The sequence below is a fragment of the Giraffa tippelskirchi genome, chromosome 12 (assembly GCF_054371585.1).
Source record: "Giraffa tippelskirchi isolate mGirTip1 chromosome 12, T2T-mGirTip1v1.2.pri, whole genome shotgun sequence".
Lineage (NCBI taxonomy): Eukaryota > Metazoa > Chordata > Mammalia > Artiodactyla > Giraffidae > Giraffa > Giraffa tippelskirchi.
Genome location: NC_137286.1, coordinates 33596900 through 33624215, shown reverse-complemented (window position 1 = coordinate 33624215; position 27316 = coordinate 33596900). Strand labels below are relative to the sequence as shown.

The window sequence follows — 27316 nt, the reverse complement described above, 5'->3', positions numbered from 1 at the left end:
CTTGGATACTCCATTATTGGAAATTCAATTACTGCCTGATTATTGATGAATTCTAAACCTCATATCTCTCTCCTGAGCTCCAGATCTATATATCCTGTTTCCCACCAGATGGCCACAGGTTCCAGACTATAAAATGACCTACTCCTGGCACGTGCATGGCCAGGGCCAGAGGACACATGGAGGTCTCCATTCCCCTCCTCTTTCCTTCTCACTCCCTTCTATGGTGAGGGGTTTCTCAGGTTCACACGTGTGTTTACCTCAGCCTGAATTTCCACTCTTCAGCCTCACTCCTCCCAAGCAGCCCCATTTCTGGCTATTCCTTGGGCCTGGGGGCGTTGTATGATGGTGAGGGTCACCATCAGGAGGACAGGCCTGGGGATGAGGCTTGTCTACAGGCTGAAAGTGGGCTTGGAGCCATTTGGGAGACCGTTAGGGGATCCTAGGAAGGCAAAATGGAGCAGGTCTGGAAGGAGGGGTGTGAGCTCTGAGCAGTCTGTCACCTGAACACCACAGAAAAGTCTTGGCTCAAGGAAAATCAGTGGAAACTACCTACAGAGTGAGTCAAAGGCAAGGCCACCAGTGACCCAAATCTAAGGATTTTAACTGCTCCCACAGTACCTTAAACTCAACATAAGCAGACCAGAATTTATCACCTTACTGCTTGTCTATAAGATCTTCATCCTCTTCTATTCCGTATCTGAGTGAACAGCACCATTAAACAATCTTCAGTCTTAGCCATAAACCTAGGCATTGATTCTACTTCTCCTAAACCTCTTTATAAACTGTCTTCTCCTTATCAGCCCGACTTGCTAATGCCTTAGTGTGAATTATTGCCATTTCTCTCCTGATCTCACTCCCATCAGTTTTGTTTCTCTTAAGTCCATTCTCCATAACATAAGTCTGACCAGGACATTTCCTTGCTTAAAATTCTGCATTTGTTTCCCATTGCCCTTGGCATAAACCCAAGCTCCTGATGGCATGGAAGGCTCTCTGGCATCTGCCTCCTGCCTAACTTTCTGGATCAATCTATCATCACTTCCTCCCTTTACATTTATGCTCCTTCCAAGCTGAACTCCCTGTTTCCCTGGGTGGGCTGTGCTAATGCACATTTCCTTGGCCTTCTATGTAACTTTCCCTTTACTGAAATGATCTTTCTCCAAGTTTCACCTAATTAATCCCTGTTCATCCTTTGTACATCAGCCTAGATGTCACATCTAGGAAACCCTGTGCTCCCCTGTCTATGTCCCCTTCTCCCACTTCCTTGTCTTATGTGCTTTCATGGTGCTCTGTGCTTTTGTATCATGCTTGTCTGTAATTCTTTGTTTTTCCTTCTAGAATGTAAGGACCTTGAAAGCAGTGCTTTATTCCTATCCCAGTACCTAGCACACTGCAGGGCACTTAGTAGGCAGCTCCTCTACACACGTTTACCGAACCAATCAAAGAACTATGGAATCAAAATTTTATTTATATTTTTTAAATTTATTTTATTTTATTTTTGGTTGTGCTCGGTTCTCATTGCTGTGTGTGGGCTTTCTCTAGTTGCGGCAAGTGGGGGCTACCCTCTAGTGGCAGTGCGTGGGCTTCTCATTATGGTGGCTTCTCTTGTTGCAGAGCATGAGGCTCTATAGTGTGGGCTCAGTAGTTGTGGCGCATGGGCTTCGTTGTCCCACAGTATGTGGAATCTTCCCAGACCTGGAATCATTCGAGCCCTTATCTCCTGAATCGGCAGGCAGATTCTTAACCACTGGACCACCAGGGAAGTCTCTGTACTTTTAAAAAATACTGTTTCTCTATGCTGTTAATAAGTATTTTATATGCTATCAATTGCTATAGGGTAGAGAAGTTCTGAAATCAACTGCTAGCATGGTTTTTTCTGATGACAATCCTTAAATGGGTGTAACCATAAAAAGTGCCTCTGTTGTAATCAGCCTGGATTCCTCCTCTTCCAAACTCTATGTAACTTTTTCTGGTTGCCAAAATGTCCTGGGATGGTAATACCTACTGCCAGTCTCAGGCTGCCACACATATTTGTGTACTGGGTTTTTTTTTTTCAAATATAGATTTTCATTTCTCCTGAATAGGAGTGAGAGCACCAGGTGTATGGTTAAATATGTTTCCAATTAAGTTTTCAAAAATTATCATTAGTGACACATGGATCTTAATATATTTGATGAATTTCTATTATTATTGATGTCCAAATTGTCTTGCTTTTGACCAATGGGAGCCTCTTCAAGTTGGCATCTGAGTTATTTACAAAAATGTAGCAGTCTTTGTTAGCTTCTCTGCTATCTTGTACAACAATATGTTTCAGGCACATGGTGTGTATTTTTTGTCCCAATTAGTGTTCAGTTTTAACACACTGAGTCAAGTCTGTATATATGGTGGTTGTAGCAAAGATAAGGAGTTTGGAACAACATTATAGCATGACTCCCTGGCTTCCCTAACTCTATAAGATGCTGATCTTTAATCTGAATTTTTGTGCAATTTATGAACATCTCCAATTCTGCTGAGAGAACATACCATTTGCGTAAAACTGTGTGAAACAATTCTCCTTTCCAATTCTGAATATATTTGCCATTCTCTGTAGACCAAAGGAGAAACTCAATAATGCTTAAAAGCTTTAAGAAACTTAAAAGTCCGGGTGATTGATCTTTCCATGAGGTCAAAGTTCCAAAACAATACAGCAGAATTCTCTAAGCAGAGCAGTTCATTTAGTAGAATTAAGGCAGTTGTTGATCTCTTTTTCAAAGTTTAGTGGCTGACCAGCTCTGACTTCTGATCTGACTAGAGACTCCAGTTTGAGCTCCAGGGAAAGTCTATATAGAGGATCTATGGGCAATCCTTTCATTCATTCAACACACACTTATTTTAGCACTTACTATTTGTCAGGCACTGTGCAAGGTGATGGGGATGCAAGAGCAGGCATAATATCCAACTGACCTCTGGGGCTACAGCAGTGTTTGCTACAGAGAACAAGATGAAAGGCTGATTCTCCTGTGAGTTTAAAATATCATTTGGAGTGGACTATACTGAAGCGACATAGCACGCATGCATAGAACCATAACCAAAGGGAGGCACAAGAGAATTAACTATCCCCCCCTTTTTTTGTGGAATATCAATCATGGTCAGCAAATGTCATTAACTTCACAGTAACTGTTAGCTATTATCTCCAGAGAGGCACAGCTCCTTTGTAAAATGATAGTAATAATTAAAAAGAAAAGGTAGAGCAAAGATTCAACTCTGAGTCTGATACACCAGTGGTTCCCAAACCTTGGTTTGCTAATAATTGACTGGAAGAAATCTTTAAAATAACAGATGTCACGGCCTCTCCAGACCTACTAAAACAGAATCTTTAGTGTTGGAGGAAGGAACAGCTCTTGAACACAGAAAAAAAAATTTAAAGTTCTTCAGTTTATTTTGCAGAGCCAAATTTGGAACCCCTGCCCTACTCTATGCTGCCTGCTCAAGCAGTGGTTCCTAAACCAGGTGTCAGGCTTCAAGATGACCGTGCAAACTATAAACTTCCTCATTACATTCAGCCTTGATCCTAAACGCCTGCTTTTTTCAAAATCAAGACGACCGAGACTCTAAAATGCCATAGGAAGGAGAGTGGCCCTTTCCCATGCACTGAGTACTAGGGGTGGGAGTAGGGAAAGGTATTCAAGCACAGATTGGCTGACACTAAGCCCCAAACGAGCTGAAGCTGATAAACTTTGAAGGTCAACCACGAAGACCACGGAGGGAATTTTTTTTTCCTTTAATCCATCACGGGGGCCTACTAATTGCATCCCACAGCTGCAACTGATCGAGGATAGGGGCCACGAGAACAGAGGCAGCCTCCTAGCCAAAGTCTTCCGCTCTGGTTCGGCGATTAGCATAAGAGAAACTGGAAGGAAAGTCGGAACTTTCCATCAATACTACGAGAGGGAAGAGAGCTCCCCAGCAACGGAGCCTGAGACGCGGGCAGGACTCCAACTCGAACCCAGACTCCACCCGATATAGGTAGGCGGGGCACGGGAAAGCAGACCTAGCAGGCGCGGTTCTGGAAGGCCACACAGCTGGTCCCAGTAGTTATTGTTTCCAAATTCTCAAATTTCCCGGGCGTCCCGCCCCCGGGTTCCGAAGCGTCGCGCCGGAAGTGACCTCACGACGGTGGCGTGGAGACGCAGGGCGCTTCCGGCGGCGGCCGCGGCTGTGGGGGTGGGTGTAAAGAAGACCCTTAGTCTCAGGGTCCTGCGGTGCTTCGAGCAGGCTTGGTGTGGTGAACCGAGGAGGCGCAGACTCGGTGGCGTAGAGGTAGGCGCGACGGGGAGGCGGGTGGCTGGTGGGCGCTCGTGGGAGGGGTCTTCCGGGGTTGCCCGGAGAGTTTGCTTTTAGGCTTCGTGGTTCCAGGCCTTGCAGACTTCTAGAGCCGTGGGTTCGAGATGGGGGCCGCTTCGGGTGCGCGGGGGCCCATTACTAGGACTTGCCTCCGGGGTATGGTTTGAGGTGGAGGTCGAGGGAGCGGGACTCTCAACAGTCGAGGAATTGTGGGAGGTGCGAGGCATTAGCGGCCTAGGCTCTTAGTTTAGCCTTGTTAATGGCTCCTGCAGCCCGCCCACCCCCTCATTGCTCCCTGCCTCGAGTTTCCTTTTGCACAGTGGAGTAGGGTGGCAGGGAAGAACGCGAGTACTACATCCATGACAGATAACTGGGGGACGGAGATGACCTGGAGTCTGAGAGGAGAGGGTGGCTGAGAAATTAGATAACTGACAGGAGGCAGCTTCTGCTATTCCTGGAGACTTCCCCTTGATTCTTTACTGTTGTTAGAGTAAATCTTAGTTTCTTATTATCAGTACTCTTTGTGTGATATTGGTTGAATTGATCAGTAATTGACTTGTTGAATGGTTCAAGTGTTTTGGTGTGGGGGAGGCATAGTCCTCACCTCCTTGACCAGTTGGTTGTCAACAAACCTCCCAATTCCAGAGGTAGAAGGAATCCAGACAGCCCTCTCCTGCTGTTACAGATGAGGATCTCGAGACCCAGATTGGTTTTTGTTCTCTTTCCTAGCCACAGACTAAACTGATTTCAGTTTGTGGTCTGTCAAATAGAGGTCTTAATCCCATCAAAACTTAAGTGACTGCCTCTGAGCAAGTCACTATTTCAACTGGAAACCTCAGATGGATTCTAGTCTTTTATTTATGAATGGAAGATTAAGTGTACTGAGCACAGAATTCTTATTTTTTGGTTTCTCTGTATGAAATGGAAATGGTTACAAAAAACATAACTTTTTGGTTGCTAAGAATTTTTTGTTGAAGCCTTCTTGAGGACTGTGGGACTAATAGAGTGTCTCTAACCTTTTTGACCTGTGACCCACAGTTAATGTATTTTGCATGCTGACTCTTTGTGACTCCTGCATGCATAGAGTGTGTACACAGGAAACAAAAGTTTGCCTTCTATGTGTGTGGTACCCTCTAACATTTTCTATTTCATTGAAAGAAAAAAAAAAGTTGATTGTAACTCACTAAACTGATTCTGACCTGTATTGGGTCTGACTGCTAAAGACCTGTAGTTTGAAAATGTTTGACGAGAAAATGTTTAATTAAGATTCTTGAGAGTCTGAGATTCGTAAGTAATGCAAAGTGGAAAATACGGCTTTTTTCTGTTCTTATCAACCACAGGAGCAGGGTTATTAGAATTCTTCAATCAGAACAACAGGACAGGACGTCCATATTAGTATCCCAAAGGAGTACAGTATCTGTATTGATAATGTGTCCGAATTTTGGCAAGGCATTTGAGTCTTTTCTGATGACCTGGTGGGTGAGATGGGGTGGGAGATTTGCCCTATTGTGGTTAAATTAGGTGACATCATGACTTTGGGCATCTGTGTCTGTAGGAATTTGACTTATGGATTCAGGTACAGCTGGGAATTTGTTGAGGGTCTGTCACTTTTTTATATGCAGTGTGTATTTGAAGCCTTGTGTGAAGAGTGTTCTTATCAAATTTGTTGCCTAATGAAGTGAAGAGAGAAAGTATCATCTGGTTAATCTCAAGATTTGCCCAGTGTAGTTTAGTGAAATGGAAGGGTCATCATAAATTTAAGTAATTTAAATATTTAATTGAAAATGGTTTAGTATGTAATTTCTGTTAGGTTGTAAATATTGACTTTTTAAAAATAAATACAAAGTTTTCTAAATCTAATAGCAATTTGATGCTTTAAAAGTATATAGATAACCTTTCTTATAGTAAAAAAAAAAAAAAAGCCCTCAAAGATATGGCTATGTATAAATGGTGTATTACATTACCTGATTTTCAGATGTTAAGCCAGTCTTGTGTTCCTGGAATGGATTCTGTTGAGTCGTGGTGTATCCTACTTTCTATATATTGCTGAATTCAATTTGCTGATATTAAAAATTTTTGTGAGGAATATTGGCCTGAGGTTTCCTTTTCTTGTGATGTCTTTGGATTGGACTCAGTATCAAGAATAAAATTACCCTCGTAAAATGAGTTGGAAAACATTACTCTGCTGTTTTCTGAAAGAGTTTATGCAGGATTGGTAATTATTTCTTTCTTTATGTTTGATAGAGTTTACCAGCAAAGTCCTCTGGGCCTGGGCTTTTCTTTGTGGGAAGATTTTAAATTACTCATTCAATTTCTTTACTTGGTATAGGTCTATCTGGATTTTCTTTTGCTTTTTGAGTCAGTTTTGGTAATTTTATCCTTCTGGGAATTTGTCCATTTCTTATTTTTCTTTTTGAACTTGCATCCCACCCACAGAATTGTATCCTAAAACAGGAGTCAGCAAACTTTTTCTGTAAAGGGCTTGCTGGTAGGCTTTGTGGGCCATGTGGTCTCCATTAGTACTGCTCAGTTCTCTCATTGAAGTGCAGAAACAGCCACAGACAGTAAGCAAAGAGCTGTACGAGGTTCTGTTCCAATACAGCTTTGTTAGTAGTGGGCCAGATTTGGTACATGGGTGTAGTTTTCTGACCCCTGTTTTAAAGTAATAAATTTTATGGTTGAAAGTCTTTATTTGATATCTAGGTAGATTAGGTTTATGATAGAGTAGGGTGGAAGTTGATTCCCTTGCTTGCATATCTTTGTGTACTTCTAAGGGTATGTATATTCCAATTTGAAGATTGAGATTTCAATTCCAAGATGTTTTAGGAGTAATTTAGGCATTTTTGTAGTTTTGTTCAGGTGAGATGGAAGGTGACCCTTGTGTATAATTTTCTAAGGCCATAACTTGAATCCCCTATTTAGCCAGTATTCCTTCTGTGAAAAGGAGGTGTTTGTAGGACTTCCCTGGTGGCCCAGTGGTTAAGACTCTGCTCTTCCACTGCAGGGGGCATGGGTTTGATCCCTGATCAGGGGACAAAAATCCTGCAAGCTGCACACACAGAAAAAAGAAAGAGACATTTGAAATAAAATTTGTTACATGGTAGAAATTATATAGATTATCTCATTTAATCTTCACAATGGTTCTATGAGATCATTTAATTGGTATACAGTTGACTCTTGAACAGTTGGGGGCTAGGGCCTCCAACCATCTGCAAAGTTGAAAATCTGAGAATAACCTATAGTCAGCCCTCCATATATATGGTTCTTCTGTATCCGTGGTTCTGCATCTCACATTCAGAAAACTGCCCATCATGTAGTACTGTTTTATTTAGTGAAGGAAATGGGTGTTTTAAGTGGACCTGCACCATTCAAGCCCATGGTGTTCAAGGGTCAATTCTAATTCCCACTTTATAATTGAGACAGTTGAGACTCAGATTAGGATAATTTGCTCATAATTCTGGCCTTTAATGTCTGACTTCAGAATTCCATGCCCTTTTCACCATACTGCCTTTTGTGGAAGATAGGGACTTAGTACTAGGATTGTATTAGTAGATATTTTCTTTTAAGATCTCTGTCATTTGCAAGCTTTTGATTCTACAGACACATTTCTACATAGATATGTGGGAAAATATCTAGTTTTTCAGAAATCCATAACTAACCACTCATCCATAATTGTTGATTTAATTGTCCTTAGCAGATCAAAGGATTGGATCTGAATGCTGAGAGTTCTGTCTGATGTGGATGAGATGGAAGTTTGTAGCTCTGTAATCGGCTAATTGTTTTTGAATCGTTTCTGACAACTGCCTAAATTGCATGATGAGTGGAAGACCATTTAGGTCTACCTGACTTTGTTATCTAAAGGCTTCTTACAAGAGACATGATTCAGTAGAGTCCCATGGTGTGGCATTTGGTAGTCTGGAAATCCTGATAGCATTTGAGCAGAATTATCCTGTGTCTAGCATGTGTACTCAGTTGCTCAGTCGTTTCCAACTCATTGTGGCCCATGGACTTTTCCAGGTAAGAGTACTGGAGTGGGTTGCTGCTTCTTCCTCCAGGGGATCTTCCTAACCCAGGGATTGAACCTGTGTCTACCCCTGTGTAATATGCCCAGCATAAATGGGTGCATTTGTCCACTACAAAGGCATATTCAGAACTGTTTGATTCTCTATTCATAATAGCCCCCAAACTGGAAATAGTCCACCAGGAGTAGGATGGATAAATACGCTGAGGCATAGTTATGTGATAGAATACTGTATAGCCATGAGAAAGAAAGAACTGCTGCTTCATGCAACAAGGGGGAATCTCACAGATGTAACATTGAGCAAAAGAAGCCAAACACTTTAAAAGAGAACTTTTATGATTCCATTTATATGAAGTTCAAAAACAGGTAAATGAATCTTTTGTGATAGATATCAGAATAATGGCTACCTTTGTGGGAACACAGTGGAACCTTCTGGGGTGTTCAAAATACTGTGTCTTAATTTGGGTTTGTTCTCCCTTAGTGTGTTCATCTGATTAGAAATCCATATGTTGGCAGTCCACTTGTTTTAGATTTACTGTTTTCAGTTAATAAAGAAATTTTCTTTAAAACTATTAAAAATCCTACTTATTAGTTATTATTAACATAATATAAACTTGTATGTGTAATATCAGTGTCTTAAAGATATATGTTGAATGGAGAAGTAAAAGTCTTTTCCCATCCGATTGATTTCTGGCATTTCTAAAATTCCTATTACAGCTTTTCATTTTGCGTCAATCTCAAGTAAGCATCAGAGTAGGATTGTGATGGAGTATAAATGATAGGAAAGGAACTTCATAATTTTGTGACATTAAGTAGACAAAGGTCAATCAGGAAGGGGAAAATAAGCATAAAATCATGTGTATTTTGTCCCTTTTACCATCATCAGTATCGTGGAAATTGTGTTGCATTGGAAATTCACTTGATTTCTTAAATTCTTTGAGATATATTGACAATTGTTGCAACTCAGTGATGGGTATATGGGGTTCATTATGCTGTTCTGTCTACCTTTGTGTATGTTTGAAATACTCTGTAGTAAAAAACAAAAAAATTATGGATGAGCCTGCTAATGCATTATTTCTTTTATTGTCTGTTCTGTCAGCATAATTTTGTGATACTTGCTTAGTTAAATAATAGAGAACTACTGGAGTTTGTCTTTAGGTTTTTGTGTTTCTAATGAGACACTCCTCTTTTTTTTTTAACTGAAGGAGTGCTTTTTGTGCTTCTTCAAGTATATTTTTGCTGTTTTTCCTTTTTTAGACTAATGTTTTATGTAGATATGTTTCTGAAATTAATATCTGAAAATGGTTTAAAATGCCGTTCTATTTCTGTTCTATTTTTTGTGGAAAACACTAAGCCAGTGTTTCATTTTATGCTTAATATTGTATGTTATTGTTGTTTAGTTGCTAAGCTGTGTCTGACTATTTGCGACTCTATGGACTGTATCTTCTCAGGCTCCTCTGTCCATGGGATTTCCCAGACAAGAATACTCGAGTGAGTTGCCATTTCCTTCTCCAGGGGATCTTCCTGACGTCGGGGTCAAACTAGGATGTGGTGCATTGGCAGGCGGATTCTTTACCACCGAGCGACCAGGGAAGCCCCTATGTCACCTGCTGTTTGCTGACTTCCTTTTTTGTGTGTAGAACAGTGTTAGATTTCATATCTTACATAGAATTTCACATGGAATATGCTTAGGGATATTGTGTTTTTGGAGCCATTTCCAAGGAGAGCTAAGGCATTTAGATATAAATATTTAGATTACTCTAGATTTTGAGTGATTAAGTTCTGTCAGGTTTATTATGTCTCCTTTGATTGAATTAATATTTACTGAGTTCCTCTTCCATGCTAGGCAATCTTATTGGCTGAACAAAACAGACAAGGTCCCTTGCCCTTGTGAAGCTTACATTCTATTGGGAGTGACATATACAATATAAATAAGATAATTCATATGGTGAGTCATTTTGAATTTATAACAGAAAGTGTTGGAGAGTGATAGGGAGTTAGCCGCATTAAATTGGGTAGCCAGGGAAGGCCTCTTTGGTGTGGTGACATTTTCGAAGGTAACTGAAAGACAAGATAGAATTAGCCATCCATGTAACTGGGGAAAGCGTGTTCTGAAAATACCTGGTGCAGAATTTTAGAGGGAACAAGCTTGATGTATCTGAGGAACAGTAACAAGGTCGGTTTGTCTGGAGAACAGGGAAAAGGAGTGGTGAGAGATGAAGTTGTCTGTAGAGGTTAGTAGAAATGAGATCGTGTAGGGCCTGCAGTCCATGGAAAGGAAATTAAGCAGAATCATGACAACTGATTTACATTTTAAAATTTGCTCTGGCTGCAGTGTAGAGAAAGAATTGGAGGGGCAGAAGTCGAAGCAGAGATATAACGGGACTGCTGCAATTATGAGATGATAGTGACTTAGAGTAGGTAAGTGGTAGTGGAGATGGAGAGAAATGGACTTACCTTTGAGTGGTGACAATAGGGCTTATCGATGAATTGAATGTATGGGATGAAGGACAAGAAAGGAATCAAGAAAAGAAGACTTCTGACTTTTTCCCCTTTGTAAGCAGTATAGTGTATGTTGAGGCCATTTATTGAGATGGGAAAAGCTTGAGGGTCAGTCGCCAAGTTGTGTCCAACTTTTTGTGACCCCAAGAACTGTAGCCGGCCAGGCTCCTCTGTCCTTGGGATTTTTCCAGGCAAGAATACTGGAGTGGGTAATCGTTTCCTCCTCCAGGGGCTCTTCCCAACCCAGGGATCTAACCCACATGTTCTGCCTTGGCAGGTGGATTCTTTACTTCTGAGCCACCTGAAAAGCTGTGAGAAAAGCTTGGAAGGAACAAATTGGGGGATGTTGAGTGTTAGGCTAAAGAAATTAAGAATTCTGTTTTGGACATTTATGAGATGCCTAATAGAAATCTTTGCGGGGATTGTCCAGTGTGTGAGTTTTCATCTTTATGTTTTATGGAAAACCTTTCTGGGAAATTAATCTCTTCTTATTGAAGGAGTGACTAAATATTCTGTGTCATACTATACTGACTGTGTTGGCTGCATATAGTTTTCCTCCTTTTTTTTAAAAAAAGATATAGCTTGCATACAATAATAATGCACAGATGTTAAATGCCCAATTCAGTAAATTTTACTAGATGTGTATATCCTTGTAACTACTGCATCAGTAAAAACAAAGAACATTTTCATTATCCACAAGTCCCTCTGCCTCTTTCTAGTCAATTTTCCGCCGTATAGGTGGAAGACTTCTGATTTTTTCACTATAGTTACTCTTGTAGAAATTCTTATAAATAGACTCATATAAATATATCTGTGTGACTTTCAGTTTTTGAGTATCATCTACATTGTATTAATAGCACAAGGAGTTTGTTCTTTTTTATTGTTAAGTGGTGTTCTGTGGTATAATTAATACCATGATTTGTTTCCTCTCTTCTCCTTGTTTCCAGTTTTTGACTGTTGTTATAAAGGTACTTTGTACACTTGTGTACAAGCCATGATTTGTTTCCTCTGTTTTCCTTGTTTCCAGTTTTTGACTGTTGTTATAAAGGTACTTTGTACACTTGTGTACAAGCCATGATTTGTTTCCTCTCTTCTCCTTGTTTCCAGTTTTTGACTGTTGTTATAAAGGTACTTTGTACACTTGTGTACAAGTCTTTTTGTTAATAAATGTTTTTATTTCTCCTGGGTAAGTCCTAGAAAGGAAATTTTGGGTCACGGATACATATTTACCATTATAAGAACCTGCCGGCCTCTTTTCCGGAGCTTGTATGGTTCTACACTGTCAACAGTTACGAGTTGCTCCAGTGCTTCGCTTTGTCACAGACATTTGGCGCTTTCATTTTCGATCTGTAGTGGTGAATATAGTATCTATGGTGGTCTTTTCCCGATCTAATAATTTTTTTAATTGTGGTAAAGTATACATTTTTTCATACAGAATGAGAAAATGTATCATTTTAACAGTTTTTAAGTGTACAGTTCAGTGGCATTGAGTGCACTTACATTGTCATGCAGCCATCACCATCATGAACTTTAGCATACCAAACTGAAACTTTGTACCTATTAAATAGTAACATTTCATTTCCTGCTCTCCCAGCCCCTGGAAACCACCATTCTACTTTCTGCCCCTGTGAGGTTGACTGTTCTAGATACCTCATGTGAGTGGAATCATACAAGATATGTCCTTCTGTGTCTTATTTCACTTTCACTTAATGTCTTCAAGGTTCATCTATGTTGTAACATATATCAAAACCTTCCTTTTTAAGACTGAGTGATACTCCATTTTTATGGAGTGTTTATACCTGCATCCATGTTGGACATTTGGGTGTCTCATTGTGTTTCAATTCACGTTTCCCTGATAATTAATGATGTTGAACAGCTTTTCATATGTTTATTGACTATTCATATAACTTCTTTTGCCTGCTTTAAAAAACTGATGTTTTCTTTTTATTTCTTATTTGTAAGTATTCCTTATATATTCTGGATCCAATCTATTGTGAATATTTTCTCCTTGACTGTGGCTTTCCTTTTCTTTTTTTCTTTTCTTGTTTTGGTGTGGTTATAACAGAGGGCAGAAACATCTTTTTGCCATCATAAATCTGGGAATTTTCTTGAAATGCTTGATCCTTGGAGGTAGTCTTCATTGGGATGATGTTGAGATGGAGCTAGATAATATGGAATACCTCCCTAAATAATTTTTTTATAGTACCTTTGTTTTAAATGTATGATTATCTTAACCCATCCAGAGCATGATTTGGTTTGAAAAAAAATTGAAAATGATTTGTTTTGGAAAAAAGATAGTTTTCTACTATGGTGTATTGTAATCAAAGCTAGTGGTTTTACCTTTTGACTGACTGAGGCTTTATCCTGAGAAAATTATTCAGGACAAGCACTGAATGAAATTGATGATTGCTGCATTAACTATAATTGTGAAAAATTGAATTATCTAAATGTCCATTGAGAAAAAAACTGATTTGTGAATGCAGTGGAATAGCACATACACATGGAAAATACGCTATTTTATTAAGAAGCTGCCTTTATGCTCTGATTACAAGTGTGTAAATATTCATTATAATCTCTCTGTTGTAAGTTCCCCATCTGTAAAATGGGTTAGTAAAGTAGCTGTCTCATAGGGTTGTCATGAAGATTGAAGGCCCCTAAAGAAGGCCCCTACAGTTTTAACTCAGTCCCGAGACATAGTAAATGAGCAATAAACACTAGCTGCTGCTATTGTTACACAGTATGATGGTATGTGTGTAAAGGGTGTGGGGTTATGTGTGTTCCACTCACCTTTTATTTTCTTAATGGTGATCCCCCCCCCCCTTTCTGTTACCTATTACTATATTAAATCATTACCAAATTGAGACCATCACCTATGTCAGTCTTGGTCTTGAATCTCAACTTTTTCCCTTCTCCATTGCTTCTACCTATTCCAGCTTACCACAGTCTCTTAAATAGACTGCTCTAGTTGCCTCCCAGCATCTTTTTTTTACACCTCTTCCAATTTGTATTCTTTAATGATGACTTTTGATGAGCAGGACTTTTAAATTTTGATGAACTCTAACTCATCAAATTTTTTTCTTTTATGATTAGTACCTATTTGTGTTTTGTCTAAGAAATCTTTCTCTAAGGTAACTTAGATGTTCTGTTTTTTTTTCCCCCCAGTAGCTTTAGTTTTAACTTATGTTTAGATAGTTTATTTTGAATTAATTTTTTGTATCTGGTATGGGATAGGAATAGAAAGTTATTTTTTTCTCATATATATCCAGTTGTTCTAGCACCATTTATTGAAAAATATGTTTTGATTTTTCCATTGATTTATCTTGATACCTTGTGATCAGAAGTCAGTTAACCATGTGTGTGTAGGTCTGTTTCTAAACTCTGTGCGGTTCATCTGGTTATTTCCTTGCACCAATACCACATTGATTTCTATAGCTTTAAAACTTGAAATAAGGTAGTGTAAAACAACTGCCTTTGTTTTTCTTTTATATGATTGTTTTGGCTATTCTAAGTATTTTGCATTTCCATATAGATTTTAGGACCAGTTTTCCAGTTTCTCCAAAATGGCCAGCTGGGATCTTTATTTATATTTGATCTGCAGATCAATTTGAGGAGAACTGACAACATTAAGCTCTTCAGCCTGTGAATGTGTACGTCTCTCCATTTATTTAGATCTTCTTTTAATGTTTCTCAGCAATTTTTTGTAGTTTTTATCATAGAGGTCCAGCACATTTTTCATTAGACATGTTCCTAAGTTTTTATGTTTTTTAGTACTGTTTTAAATAGTGTTTTGCAGTTTCATTTTCGGTTGTTTGTTGCTATTATATAAAATGTTTATTTTATATTGAGCATGTATCCTGGGATCTTGCTAAAGTCATGCTCAGTTGCTTCAGTCGTGTCCGACTCTGACCCCATGGACTGTAGCCCGCCAGGCTCCTTTGTCCATGGGATTCTCCAGGCAAGAATACTGGAGTGGGTTGCCATATCCTCCTCTAGGGGATCTTCCCGACCCAGGGATCAAACCCGTGTCTCTTATGTTTCCTGCATTGGCAGGCAGTTCTTTACCACTAGTGCCACCTGGGAAGCCCTGCTAAAGTTATACTAGTAGGATTTTTTTTTGAGGGGGGGGTACATTCCCTAGGGTGTTCTACATGCACAGTCAACAATAAAGTTTACAAATAACTTTACATCTTCATTTCCAATATTTATGCTTTTTATTTCTTTTTCTTATTGCAGTAGCTAATACCTGTAATATAATGTTGAATAAGTAGAACTGGTGAGAGTAGATGTTCTTGCTTTGTCCCAGTCTTCGGGGGAAAGAATTCATTGTTTCATCATTAATATGATGTTATCTATAATTGTTTTATAGATGCCACTGCTCCATTTTTATATCATGGATGGATGTTGAATTTTGTCAGATTATCTTTCTGCATTTGTTGACATGATCATACATGATTTCCCATTTGCTTTGTTAATGTGGTAGAAGACATTGATTTTTTTTTTTAATTGACCTTTTTGTTTGAGATAGTTGTAGATCCATATGTACATATAAGAAATAATACAGAGAGACTCCATATACCCTGCCTGGTTTTCCCTATTGGTAACATCTTGCAAAACAATAGTACAGTGTCACTACCAGGATATTGACATCATATGGTCAAGATGCAGAAATGTTTTCCTTACCACAGGGATCCCTCATGTTGCTCATTTATGGCCATCCCTGTTTTCCTCATATCTCTGCCCCTTCTCTCACTCCTGGGAACCACTCTTCTCCATTTCTATAGCTGTCATTTCAAGAATATTACACAAATGGAATCATACAGAATATAATCTTTTGCGGTTGGCTTTTTTCACTTTTTCTCCATACCACAGTCTATGTTTAACCTTTGACACGTGGAACGTCATCTAGCCTGTTCCAGTTTGAGGCTATTAGAAGTAAACCTGGTAGAAACATTCAAGTACAGGGTTTTTTGTGAGTTAAGCCTTCCATTCTCTGAGATAATGACCAGTCGTGCAACTGCTGGGTCATGTAAGAGTTGCACGTTTAGGTTTTGTTTCTTATAGCCTCTGTTTTTATTATTTATATATTTTTGGCTGCACTGGCTCTTTGTTGCTACGTGCAGGCTTTCTGTAGTTGCAGTGTTCTGGCTTAGGAGTTGTGGAGATGAGCTTAGTTGCCCCGCAGCATGTGGATTCTTCCGGACCAGGGATCAAACCTATGTCCCCTGCATTGGCAGGCAGGTTCTTAACCACTGGACCACCAGAGATGTCTGTGTGTTTAGACTTTTTTTTTTTTTAAATAAAAAAATGGCTGCACCATTTAGTAGTTCCAGCAGCAGTGTATGAATGTATGAGTTACTCAGTTTTTCCACATCCTTACTTGTACTTGGTGTTGTCAGTGTTTTTTATTTTAGCTATTCTAGTGGGTATGTAGTAATGTATCATGTGGTTTTAGTTTACATTTCCCTAGTGGTTAATGTAATGATGTTGAACATCTTTTCATGTACTTATTTGCCATCTGTATAGTTCTTTGTTGAAATGTCTTTCGTGTCTTTTGCCCAGTATGGATTGAATTTTTTTTTTTTCCATCACTTGAGTTTTTTTGTTTTTTAATTTATTTATTTTAGTTGGGGACTAATTACTTTACCGGAGAAGGTAATGGCACCCCACTCCAGTACTCTTGCCTGGAAAATCCCATGGACGGAGGAGCCTCGTAGGCTGCAGTCCATGGGGTCGCTAAGAATCGGACACGACTGAGCGATTTCACTTTCACTTTCATGCATTGGAGAAGGAAATGGCAACCCACTCCAGTGTTCTTGCCTGGAGAATCCCAGGGACAGCGGAGCCTGGTGGGCTGCCGTCTATGGGGTCGCACAGAGTCGGACACGACTGAAGCGACTTAGCAGCAGCAATTACTTTACAATATTGTAGTAGTTTTTGCCATACATTGACATGAATCAGCCATGGGTTTACATGTGTTCCCCTTCCTGGACCCCCCCCATCACTGAGTTTTAAGAGTTCTTTATGTATTCTAGATACTGGTCTTTGTCGTATATGTGATTTGTAAATATTTTTTCCCAGTCTAACTTTTTTTTTTAATCCTCCTAACAAGGATCCTTTTGCAGAATGAAAGTTTTTAATTTTCAAGAAATCTGATCAGTTTCTCTCTTAATAGGTCATGCTTTTGGTGTCCAGTCTAAGAACTCATTGCCTCACCCTAGATCCTGAAGGCTTCTCTTATGTTTTTTCCTAAAAGTTTTATAGTTTGACATTTTACATTTAAGTCTATAACCCATTTTGAGTAAATGTGTATATAAATTATGAAACTTAGGTCAAGATTGATTTTTCTACTGATGAATATCCATTTGATCCATCACCATTTGTTTGTCTTAACAACTGAAGCAAGGTATACAGTATTTGTATTCTTTCACTGGAAATACTGATCAGTGGAGATACTGATAAGATTATTAAACTCAGTATCTATATTATTTTATTTTAAAAAATATTTGTTTTGCTGCTTGATTCATTACAGAAGATTGTATTAATTCTTTTCTGTTGACTTTTAAAAACTTATTCTTGACTATTTTATATACTTGTTTTATATTCTACATTATGTTTTGACATAATCGAATTACCTAAATGGAAAATTATAGCAATATACATTATTAGTGAGTTGTACCCTCAGTAATAATATATGTTGTTTAGGCATGAATTAACTCTTTTTATGTTTTTGCCTTACTCTTTGATCTGATGTTTTTATTGTAACCCTTTCATTTCTTTTATTTATATCGTTTGTTCAACTTAAAAAAATTTTATTCACAATTGATTTTTAGTGTTGTGTTGATTTTTGCTGTACAGCAAAGTGATTCAGTCATATATACATTCTTTTTCATTTTCTCTTCTATTATGGTTTATCACAGGATATTGAATGTAGTTCACTGTGCTGTACAGTAGGACCTTGTTGTTTATCTGTGCTATATATAATAATTTGCATCTGCTAATCCTAAATTCCCAGTTCTTCCCTGCCCTACAAGTCTGTTGGGCAACCACAAGTTGCTTCTCCTTGGCAACCACAAGTCTGTTCTCTGTATCTGTGAGTTTATTTCTGTTTCATAGATATGTTCATTTGTAGCGTATTTTAGATTTCACATTCAAGTGATATCACATGGTATTTGTCTTTCTCTCTGACTTATTTTGCTTAGTATGATCATCTCTAGGTCCATCCATGTAGCTGCAATTGTCATTATTCCATTCTTTTTATGGCTGAGTAATATTCCACTGTATATGAGTAATGTATATGTTTGTGTGTATATATACACACACACACACACATATATTTAAACATCTTTTTTTTCTTTTGAGATTTTAATGTAAAAAAGTAGAAACACAGATGGGGCACAAATGTGTACTTTATATCCAAAGATAATATGGATAATTTGGTTATTACTCATAACATTTTAACAAATTAATCAGAAATTTAGTCATTCACATTAGTAATAACGTATTAACGGTTATTAAAGGAGTTTCTCGTACATCATCTCCCAATGTGAGATGATGTGTGCAGTGAGCAGATAGGAACAAAAAGCAATCAATAAAGAAAATGTGATAAGTAATCTGATAGAGATAATACTGTTTCTAGCAGATAATATTGGAAGTGCTTTTTTAAGAATTTGTTTTTAATTGGAGGATAATTGCTTTACAATGTTGTGTTGGTTTCTGCCATACAATAGCATAAGTCATCTGTTATATATATGTCCCCTCCCTCTTGAACCTCCCGCCCGCCCACCCCCACCCCACTGTTTGTGACTGAGTACCAGGTTAAGCCTTGAAAAGGAACAGAAATCATTCTGTCGTTTTTGAGATTGCATCTAAGTACTGCATTTGGACTCGTTTGTTTCTATGATGGTTACTCCGTTTCTTCTAAGGGATTCTTACCCACAGTTGTAGATATAATGATCATTTGAGTTAAATTCACCCATTCCAGTCCATTTTAGTTCTCTGATTCTTGCAATGTTGATGTACACTCTTGCCATCTCCTGTTTGACCAACTCCAATTTGCCTTGACATTTGTGACATTGTACAAGAGGCTTTTAATCTTTTTTGATGTGATTTTTAAAAAGGATTGTCTGTTTACATCCCTTTCTGTTATTTCACTGTTAGTGTAAAGAAATGCAGCCAGTTTCTGTATGTTAATTGTATCCTGTCTCCTTGCTGAATTTGTTTATCAGTTCTAGTAGTTTTTGTCCATTACCATTTGTTGTTAAAAGCTACATTACCTCCTTTGAATTACTTTTCCACGTCATCAAAAATCAGTTAGGCATATTTGTGTGGGTCTGTTTCTAGCTTTTTTGGTTCTAGTGATTGTGTCTATTTTACGCTTTTATCACTTTTGGTAACTTGTTTTTCAAGGAATTTCTTCGTTTCATCTGAGTTGTCAAATTTACTGGCATAAGATTATCTTTTAATGCCTGTGGTGTCCTGTTGTTCATTCTTGATATTGACAACATATGTTCTCTCTCTTTTTCTTGGGTTAGTCTAGCCAGGGATTTATCAGCCTCATTGATATTTTCAAGAGAATTGATTTTTGGTTTTGTGTATTTTTCTTTTTTCCTATTTCATTGATTTCTACTCTTTGGTTTCTTTCTAATACCTTTGATTAATTTGCTCCTTTTTGCCTAGCTTCTTAAGGTGGAAGCTTCAATCATTGGTTTGAAACCTTTCTTCCTTTCTGATACAAGCATTTATATTAGAAAATATAAATATATAAATTTCTTTTCAAACACTTTTTTAAGCACATCCCACAAATGTTGGTATGTTCTGTTTTCATTTTCATTGACTTTGGACTATTTTCTAACTGTCCTTTCGATTTCTTCTTTGACTCGTTGGTTATGTAGAAATGTTTTGCTTAATTTCCAGATATTTGGAGACATTTTAAAAATCTTATTATCGAATTCAAATTTAATTCTGGTTATGGACAAAAAGTATACTCTGTCAGATTTCAGTCCTTTGAAATGAATTGATACCAGTTTAAGGCCCAGCATATGCTGGTGAACTTGAAAAGAATGTATGTCCTGTACTTGTTAGGTTTAGTGTTCTGTAATGCCTTCAGTCAACTTTTCAAAAAAAATTTTGTCCAGGATTTTTCATTATCATTTAAGTGATGTCTAGGTGGCAACCCACTCCAGTACTCTTGCCTGGAAAATCCCATGGACGGAGGAGCCTAGTAGGCTACAGTCTATGGGGTCGCTGGGAGTCGGACACGACTGAGCGACTTTACTTTCACTTTTCACTTTCATGCATTGGAGAAGGAAATGGCAACCCACTTCCGTATTCTTGCCTGGAGAATCCCAGGGGTGGGGGAGCCCGGTGGGCTGCCGTCTATGGGGTCGCACAGAGTCGGACACGACTGAAGCGACTTAGCAGTAGCAGCAGCAGGTAAATATCCAGTACATATGGTTGAAAGTACTTATAAGAACTATATACATAACGATATTGCTTATTCATTAATATGCTTATTCCTAGTGGGAAAAAAAGGCTTTATTTTTAATGCTTTATTACCTCAGTTAAGGATGTGAAAGAGTATGTGTTACTAAGCAGCACCTATTAACCTGATATAATGTTTGCTGAATTTTACTAAAGATTTGTCTGTTTCTCAAGGTACACTGCATGGTTCCTCTCTCCACGGTAATCTCACATCTGAAACATGGCTACAGATTGGCTGGGCAGTATTGTGTCCATCAACTGTGGAGATAGCTTGGGTGTCTATCAGGGAAGAGTGTCAGCAGTGGATCAGGTCAGCCAGACCATTTCTCTCACCCGGCCTTTCCACAACGGAGTGAAGTGCCTTGTGCCAGAAGTCACCTTCAGGTGAGTGTCCTAACTGATTCTTCAAATCCAGTCTGGTGATCTGTGGAGCTTGACCTAGGTCTCATTGCCAGTATTCTCTTGCATAGGACTACTTTTGTCAGGGGAGAGATTTTACAACCTTAGATCTTCTAGTGAACTGCTGCTGTTTCAGCAGAGACTTTGTGTAGTAATTAGCTTTCAGCTGGTGATGCAGGGTTTGTTATCTCTGAATACACACGCACACATTCAATGGCAATAACATTTTTGTTATCTCTGTCAGACATGCAATATTATATTTAAATGTGTCAAATTTAGAATCATCTGTTTTCTTTTACGGTTTCAGATTTTCTCTCTCAGTTTTGTATTATTTGTGCTTTCTTATATCTAAGGTCTTTATTGACTCCCTCCTCCCCATCCTCCCACATAACTATCTCTCTTTGTAGATTTGTATTATAATTTATCTCTAGAGACACACTCTAGCTAGTAGCTAAAGTCCTTAGCTATAGGAATGTATTTTTTTTTTTAGTGTTTGCCAATAGATCTCAAGCTTAGATGTTGTCTTCACATCTCTCTTTTCACAAGTTTCACAGAAACCTTCCTTTCTTAACGTTTTTGTAAAAAAAGACTTTCTGGCAAGAGCTTCCTTGACTTCCTAAACAACACCCAGACCTAACCTTTTCTGTAGGTGTGTATCCATCCTTATCGCGTACCTCCTCTGAAGTCTTCACAGAAGAAATACCCTTTGTGTTCAGGGCTCACCTTATCACACATGCTTTATGTGTTATTGTTTTCTGTATCCTTTGAGGCCCTACTCCTTTTCTTTTGTGTCTTCACTTGCAACCTTTATACTGTCTCTCTTCTGTTCACATTCTGACATTCCCAGGCCTCCCCCATAGTAAAAACACTCCTCCCCTTACCACACACACCTTGCATTTGCCACTAGGCATTGCCCTGACTAATGACACCTTTCACCCAGGTTAGAAACTTAAGAATCATAATGAATTCTTCATTCTCTTGATCTTCATGTTCAGCTAGTCACCAAATTCTTTGGATTCCAAATGTTTTTTTGGTTCCATCCTCCTTTCTCTCTTTGCATTGTTACCTGCTCTGTACATCCCCTCTTATTTCTGCCTCATCTCCAGCTGGTGCCCCTGCCTCTAGTTTCTTCACTGTTCTTATAGCCACCAGAAAAATCCAGTGTGATTATGATCTGATCCCTAATTTCTTCTACAGCCTTACCTCCCAGTGGCTCTCTACAAGCATTTGTCTCTTTAGTAACACTATAACATTTACAGTAACAACAGTAACATTTGCAGTTCCTCACATGGCCTCAGTCTGTGAGCATTGCCTTAGGTGCCCCTCTGCCTCCCATACACTGCTTGGCCAACTCTTATTTTCCCTCCCCAACCAGACTTAGCTTAAGTGCTTCATCCATCTCTACCAGACTAACATGTATTTTGCTTTGGGGGGCTCTAGTCCCCAGAACACACCTCTGTCATAGTATTCAACACTTTTGATTACCTACCTGAATTTTCTGCTGACCAGATTTCAAGTTCTGTGTGAGCATGTATTGCTTTTCATCTTTATATACCCCACTCCTACTGCAGGGGTTACCACATAGTAAGTACTCTGTGTATACCTATTGAGTGAGCAGGTAGGTAAATGAATGAAAGAAGCCATTAAGCATTCTAGAAATCTAAGATGTTAATGATGGTTTTATGATTAACAATAGGTCTCTTTATTCTTTATTGAAGTATAGTTGATTTGCAGTGTTGTATTAATTTCTGCTCTACAGCAAAGTGACTCAGTTACACACACACATTCTTTTTTATGTTCTTTTCTATTATGGTTTATCCCAGGATATTGACTATAGTTCCCTGTGCTATACAGAAGGAAGTTGTCCATCCATCTATATGTAATGGTTTGTATCTACTAACCCCAAACGCCCAGTCCATCCCTTTCCCACGCCCTTAACAATAGGTCTCTTTTTTGTTTTCCTTTTCTAAGTTTTTAATTTATTTTTTGTTTCTTTTTTTACATATTTATTTTTAATTGAAGGATAATTGCTTTACAGTATTGTATTGGTTTCTACCAAATGTCAACATAAATCAGCCATAGGTTTACCTATGTCCCCTCCCACTTGAACCTCCCACCGACCTCCCTCCCCACCCCACCCTTCTAGGTTGTTACAGAGCCCCGGTTTGAATTCCCTGAGTCATACAGCAAATTCCCATTGGCTATCTGTTTTACATATGGTAATGTATGTTTCCATGTTACTCTCTCCATACATCCCACCCTCTCCTCCCCCCCCAAGCCGTGTCCATATGCCTGTTCTCAATGTCTGTGTCTCCGTTGCTGCTCTCCAAATAGGTTCATCAGTACCATCTTTCTCGATTCCATATATATGCATTAGTATACGATACAACAATAGGTCTCTTCTAAAGGTCAGTGCTGTGTCCATTGAATGTTGGTGGCTAAGTCTTGTCTTTAAGTACGCCACCATCTTTTTTAGGTTTTGCCTCTGATGACTCATTGAAATGAAGCCCTCCAAAGGTGTGGCTTGTTGCTGTTGATCTCAGTTTCATCACTGTCATCACTATTATAGTTTTGAGACTTGGACTCTTTTATGTATTTCAGGGCAGGTGACATTACAGAATTAAAAATTCTGGAGATACCAGGCCCTGGAGAAACCCAACATTTTGGAGACCTTCATCAGACAGAATTAGGCCCCTCTGGTGTTGGATGCCAAGTTGGTATCAATCAAAATGGCACAGGCAAGTTGGTCAAGAAGCCAGCCTCTTCTAGCAGTGCCCCTCAGAACATCCCCAAGAGGACAGATGTGAAGAGCCAAGATGTTGCCATCTCTCCCCAGCAGCAACAGTGCTCAAAGAGCTATGTGGACAGGCACATGGAATCCTTGAGTCAGTCCAAAAGTTTCCGTCGTCGGCACAACTCTTGTAAGTTGGATTAAGTTAATATCTTTTCTTAACCTGATGTTTCATGTCCACTTATCCACTGCTGTTCTTTAAATAAGTCCTTTATTACCCTAATAAAAAAAGATACTGGCAGGGTTTTGCAAAAATATAGCATGGTTCTTTTATTCCAGTGCTATTTCCTCAAGATGTTAAAGGGAAAGGAAATGAGCTGAGACTCACACCTGCTCCCTGCCCTCTCCCACCACTTCCTTTCCTTCAAAAAATGTCAGTGATCTGGCTCAAGTTCACATAGACAAAAGTGATGTTGTTTTTGATCTGGTAAATGGTGGTAGTAGTGATGTCTAAGTTGAACCTGCATTCAGGCTGTTCTAGGGGATTCTTGAATAAGTTTTGTTCTTGTGATTTGACTCCCATCCTCAGTTAGAGGAGAGGAAGGGATGGGCCTAGACATCTCTGTGATTTTAGTTTCCTACAGACAGTTTTAAATTTACTGTATTCACTGTCCCTGCCAGCCCACCAAGGAGAGCATACACTGGTGTGTGTTGATGCCCAGTTCTGTGTGGTACTGACAAATTGTCAAGTGCCATTTGGTTATTACAGAACTGTAGTTAATTCACTAGAATCAGGTATGCTCTAGAACATATTTACTAGAATAATGTTATGCAATGGCAACCCACTCCAGTCCTCTTCCCTGGAAAGTCCCATGGACTGAGGCGCCTGGTGGGCTGCAGTCCATGGGGTCGTGGAGAGTCGGACACTACTGAGCGACTTCGCTTTCACTTTTCACTTTCATGCATTGGAGAAGGAGGTGGCAGCCCACTCCAGTGTTCTTGCCTGGAGAATCCCAGGGACGGGGGAGCCTGGTGGGCTGCCGTCTGTGGGGTCGCACAGAGTCGGACACGACTGAAGTGACTTAGCAGCAGCAGCAGCAGCAGTGAATTATAACAGATTCACTAGAAATTTATGTGGCCCTTCAGAAGCCAACATTTAAAAAATTTTGAAGATGCCTGATTTCCATGAATATAAACTATTGAAATTTTGAAAAAAAAAATAAAGGTATTTCAAGGCACTTTTCCTTCAGTGCTTCTCAAATAACTATCTGAATTGACCTGAGACTGAAATTGAATTGTTAGTTCTTCTCTATCCTTTGAAAAACTGTAGAATGCTTGGATAGAAAATGACTTTTTCCATTTAGACTTTAACCTTCTCTATGTTGCTTTATTCCTTCTTTAAAACAAAACAAAAAACAAACACCTTTTTTCTTTTCCAAAAAATTGACTTGTTTTTTAAAAGTTTGAATGTTTAAGCAGTTTATAATCTCTCATGCAGGAAGATAATCTTCATTAGCAATTTGCAAATTATTTTTTCCTACATATTTTCCCCACTAGTAATATTTTACATTACTATGGTACATTTGTTACATTTGATGAACCGGTTTTGATACATTAACCGAAGTCTGTATTTTATTCAGATTCCCTTAATTTTTACCTAATGTCCTTGTTACAGGCTCTCATCCAGCATGCCACGTTACATTTAGTAGTCATGTCTTCTCTTGGCTCTTACAGTTTCTCAGACTTTCACTGTTTTTGATGACGTAGACAGTTTCGATGAGTACTGGTTAGATATTTTGTAGCATATTCCTCAGTTGGTATTTGATGTTTTTTCCTCATGATTAGACTGGGGTTATGTGTTTTGGGGAGGAAGATGCACAGAGATAAAGTGTCGTTTTCATCGCATCATATCAATAGTAGGTACTGTCAACATGGTATGACTTCTTTTCTTGGCTGCCCTCGGTCTTGTTGCTGCATGCAGGCTTGCTCTAGTTGCAGAGCATGGAGGCTGCTCTCTTGTTTCTTTGCGCAGGCTTCTCATTGTGGTGGCTTCTCTTGTGAAGCACAGGCTCTTGGGCGTGCAGGCTTCAGTAGTTGCAGCACATGGTCTCGTAGTTGCTGCTCACGGGCTTAGTTTCCCTGTGGCTTGTGGGATCTTCCTAGACCAGGGGTAGAACTGGTGTACCCTGCATTGCCAGGTGGATTCTTAACCACTGGACCACCAGGGAAGTCCCACATTGTATTTCTTTTGACATTGACCTTGATTGCCTGACTGAGGTTGTGTGTGTCAGATTTCTCTTCTGAAATCAGTATGTGCAGCTCACACCTAAGGAGCGGAGAGTTACGCAGAGTATCTACATAACTTACTTAGAATTCCTCTCTACTAGAGATAGGTCTCTTCTTTCTCATTTATTTATTCAGTTGTTTATTTTTATCAGTATGGACTTAAAGGGCTTCTCTAGTTGCTAAGCAGTGAAGAATCCACCTGCAATGCCGGAGACGTAGGTTCGATCCCTGGGTGGAGAAGTTCCCCTGGAGAAGGAAACTGTAATCCACTCTAGTGTTCTTGCCTGGGAAATGCCATGGCTGGAAGGAGCCCGGTCGGCTGCAGTCCATGGGGTGGCTAAGAGTCGGACACAACTTAGCAACTGAACTACAACAACATGGACTTACAAGTGTTTATCTTATACTTTGGTTTATAATTCAATACCACTTTGTTTTGGTAATCAAATTGTTTCAACTTTGGCCACTGCGAGCTCTTTCAGTTGGCTCCTGTGTCCCTTGGACATGCTCCCATCATTGTGGATGGGATCCCCCTTCCCCAGTACTTCCTTACTATCTAGCACTACAAGATGCTCCAGGTTTATCTTCTGTATTTCCTGCCCCAGCCCTAGACTCAGCCATGTCTCCAAGGAGTCCTGTCTCCTTTAATTGGAGAATGGTATTACAAACCATTACTAGATGTGCTCCTTGCTGCTGGGTGTCACCCTTTCAAAAGCTGACAGAGCAGGAAAATATATATGTATATATTTAACCAGCGTAGATACATGTATCTATAAATACTTCTGTATGTAACCATCACTACTAAACTAAGCTAAATATGAGTTCATGAAGTGACCAAGTCTAATCCATTACCACATGGATCATTCTAGCCTCCTCCTTATCTGTAACCTCTCCCTCCAGCTGTGAGAAACCCATACTATCTGCCATCCATTGACTTAAATTATTCAATTCCGGTATACGTATCAGAATTACAGTGCTAACTCGTAAGGTATACCCCCATTCCCTTCATTGATTTGTTTCATGTATTTATAACAGATTGTTTCCTTGCATTCTGCATCCCATCTGGGGATCCTCCAACCTCCTCACTCTTTTGCATACATTAAGGCTCACTCTGTACGCTATAAAAAATTCTGTGAGTTTTAACAAATACATATCTTATATCTAATATCTCTACAATACTGAGCAGAATTCCCTATGTTTCACCTATTTAGTCCTTCCCTTTTTCCCTCCCTGACTGCCTGCCGCAACCCTCGTCCAAACAGCTACTGATCTTTTTACTATCTACCTCTGTAGTTTTGCCTTTTCTAATCACATAATTAAAATCACACAGTATATCGCCTTTTCAGAGAAGCTTCTTTCACTTAACATTATTTATTTAAGATTCATCCATGTCTTTTGTGGCTTGATAGCTCATTTCCTTTTATTGATGAATAATATTCCATTGTATGGGTATAACACAGTTGGTTTATCCATTCACCTTTTGAAGGACATCTTGGTTGCTTCTAGCTTTTGATGATTATAAATAAAGCTGCTGTAAATATTTGTGTGCAGGTTTTATGTGGATAGGACTTTTTAGATGA

General features: G+C 39.0%; 1 protein-coding gene across 2 annotated transcripts in view; it reads left to right on the top strand.

Annotated features, from left to right (window-relative positions):
• Positions 1-4157: 4157 nt before the first annotated feature.
• The window catches only part of EDC3 (enhancer of mRNA decapping 3), a 50501-nt gene continuing 27342 nt past the window's right edge, over positions 4158-27316 (top strand). The window contains exons 1-4 of one of the 2 annotated variants that reach the window (XM_081549461.1): positions 4158-4296; positions 14373-14490; positions 20498-20707; positions 23324-23643. In XM_081549461.1, the coding sequence (XP_081405587.1) occupies positions 20544-20707; positions 23324-23643 (484 nt within the window). In that variant the 5' untranslated portion in view covers positions 4158-4296; positions 14373-14490; positions 20498-20543. The remainder of the gene's footprint in view (positions 4297-14372; positions 14491-20497; positions 20708-23323; positions 23644-27316) is intronic. The other variant, XM_081549460.1, reaches the window with a different exon arrangement.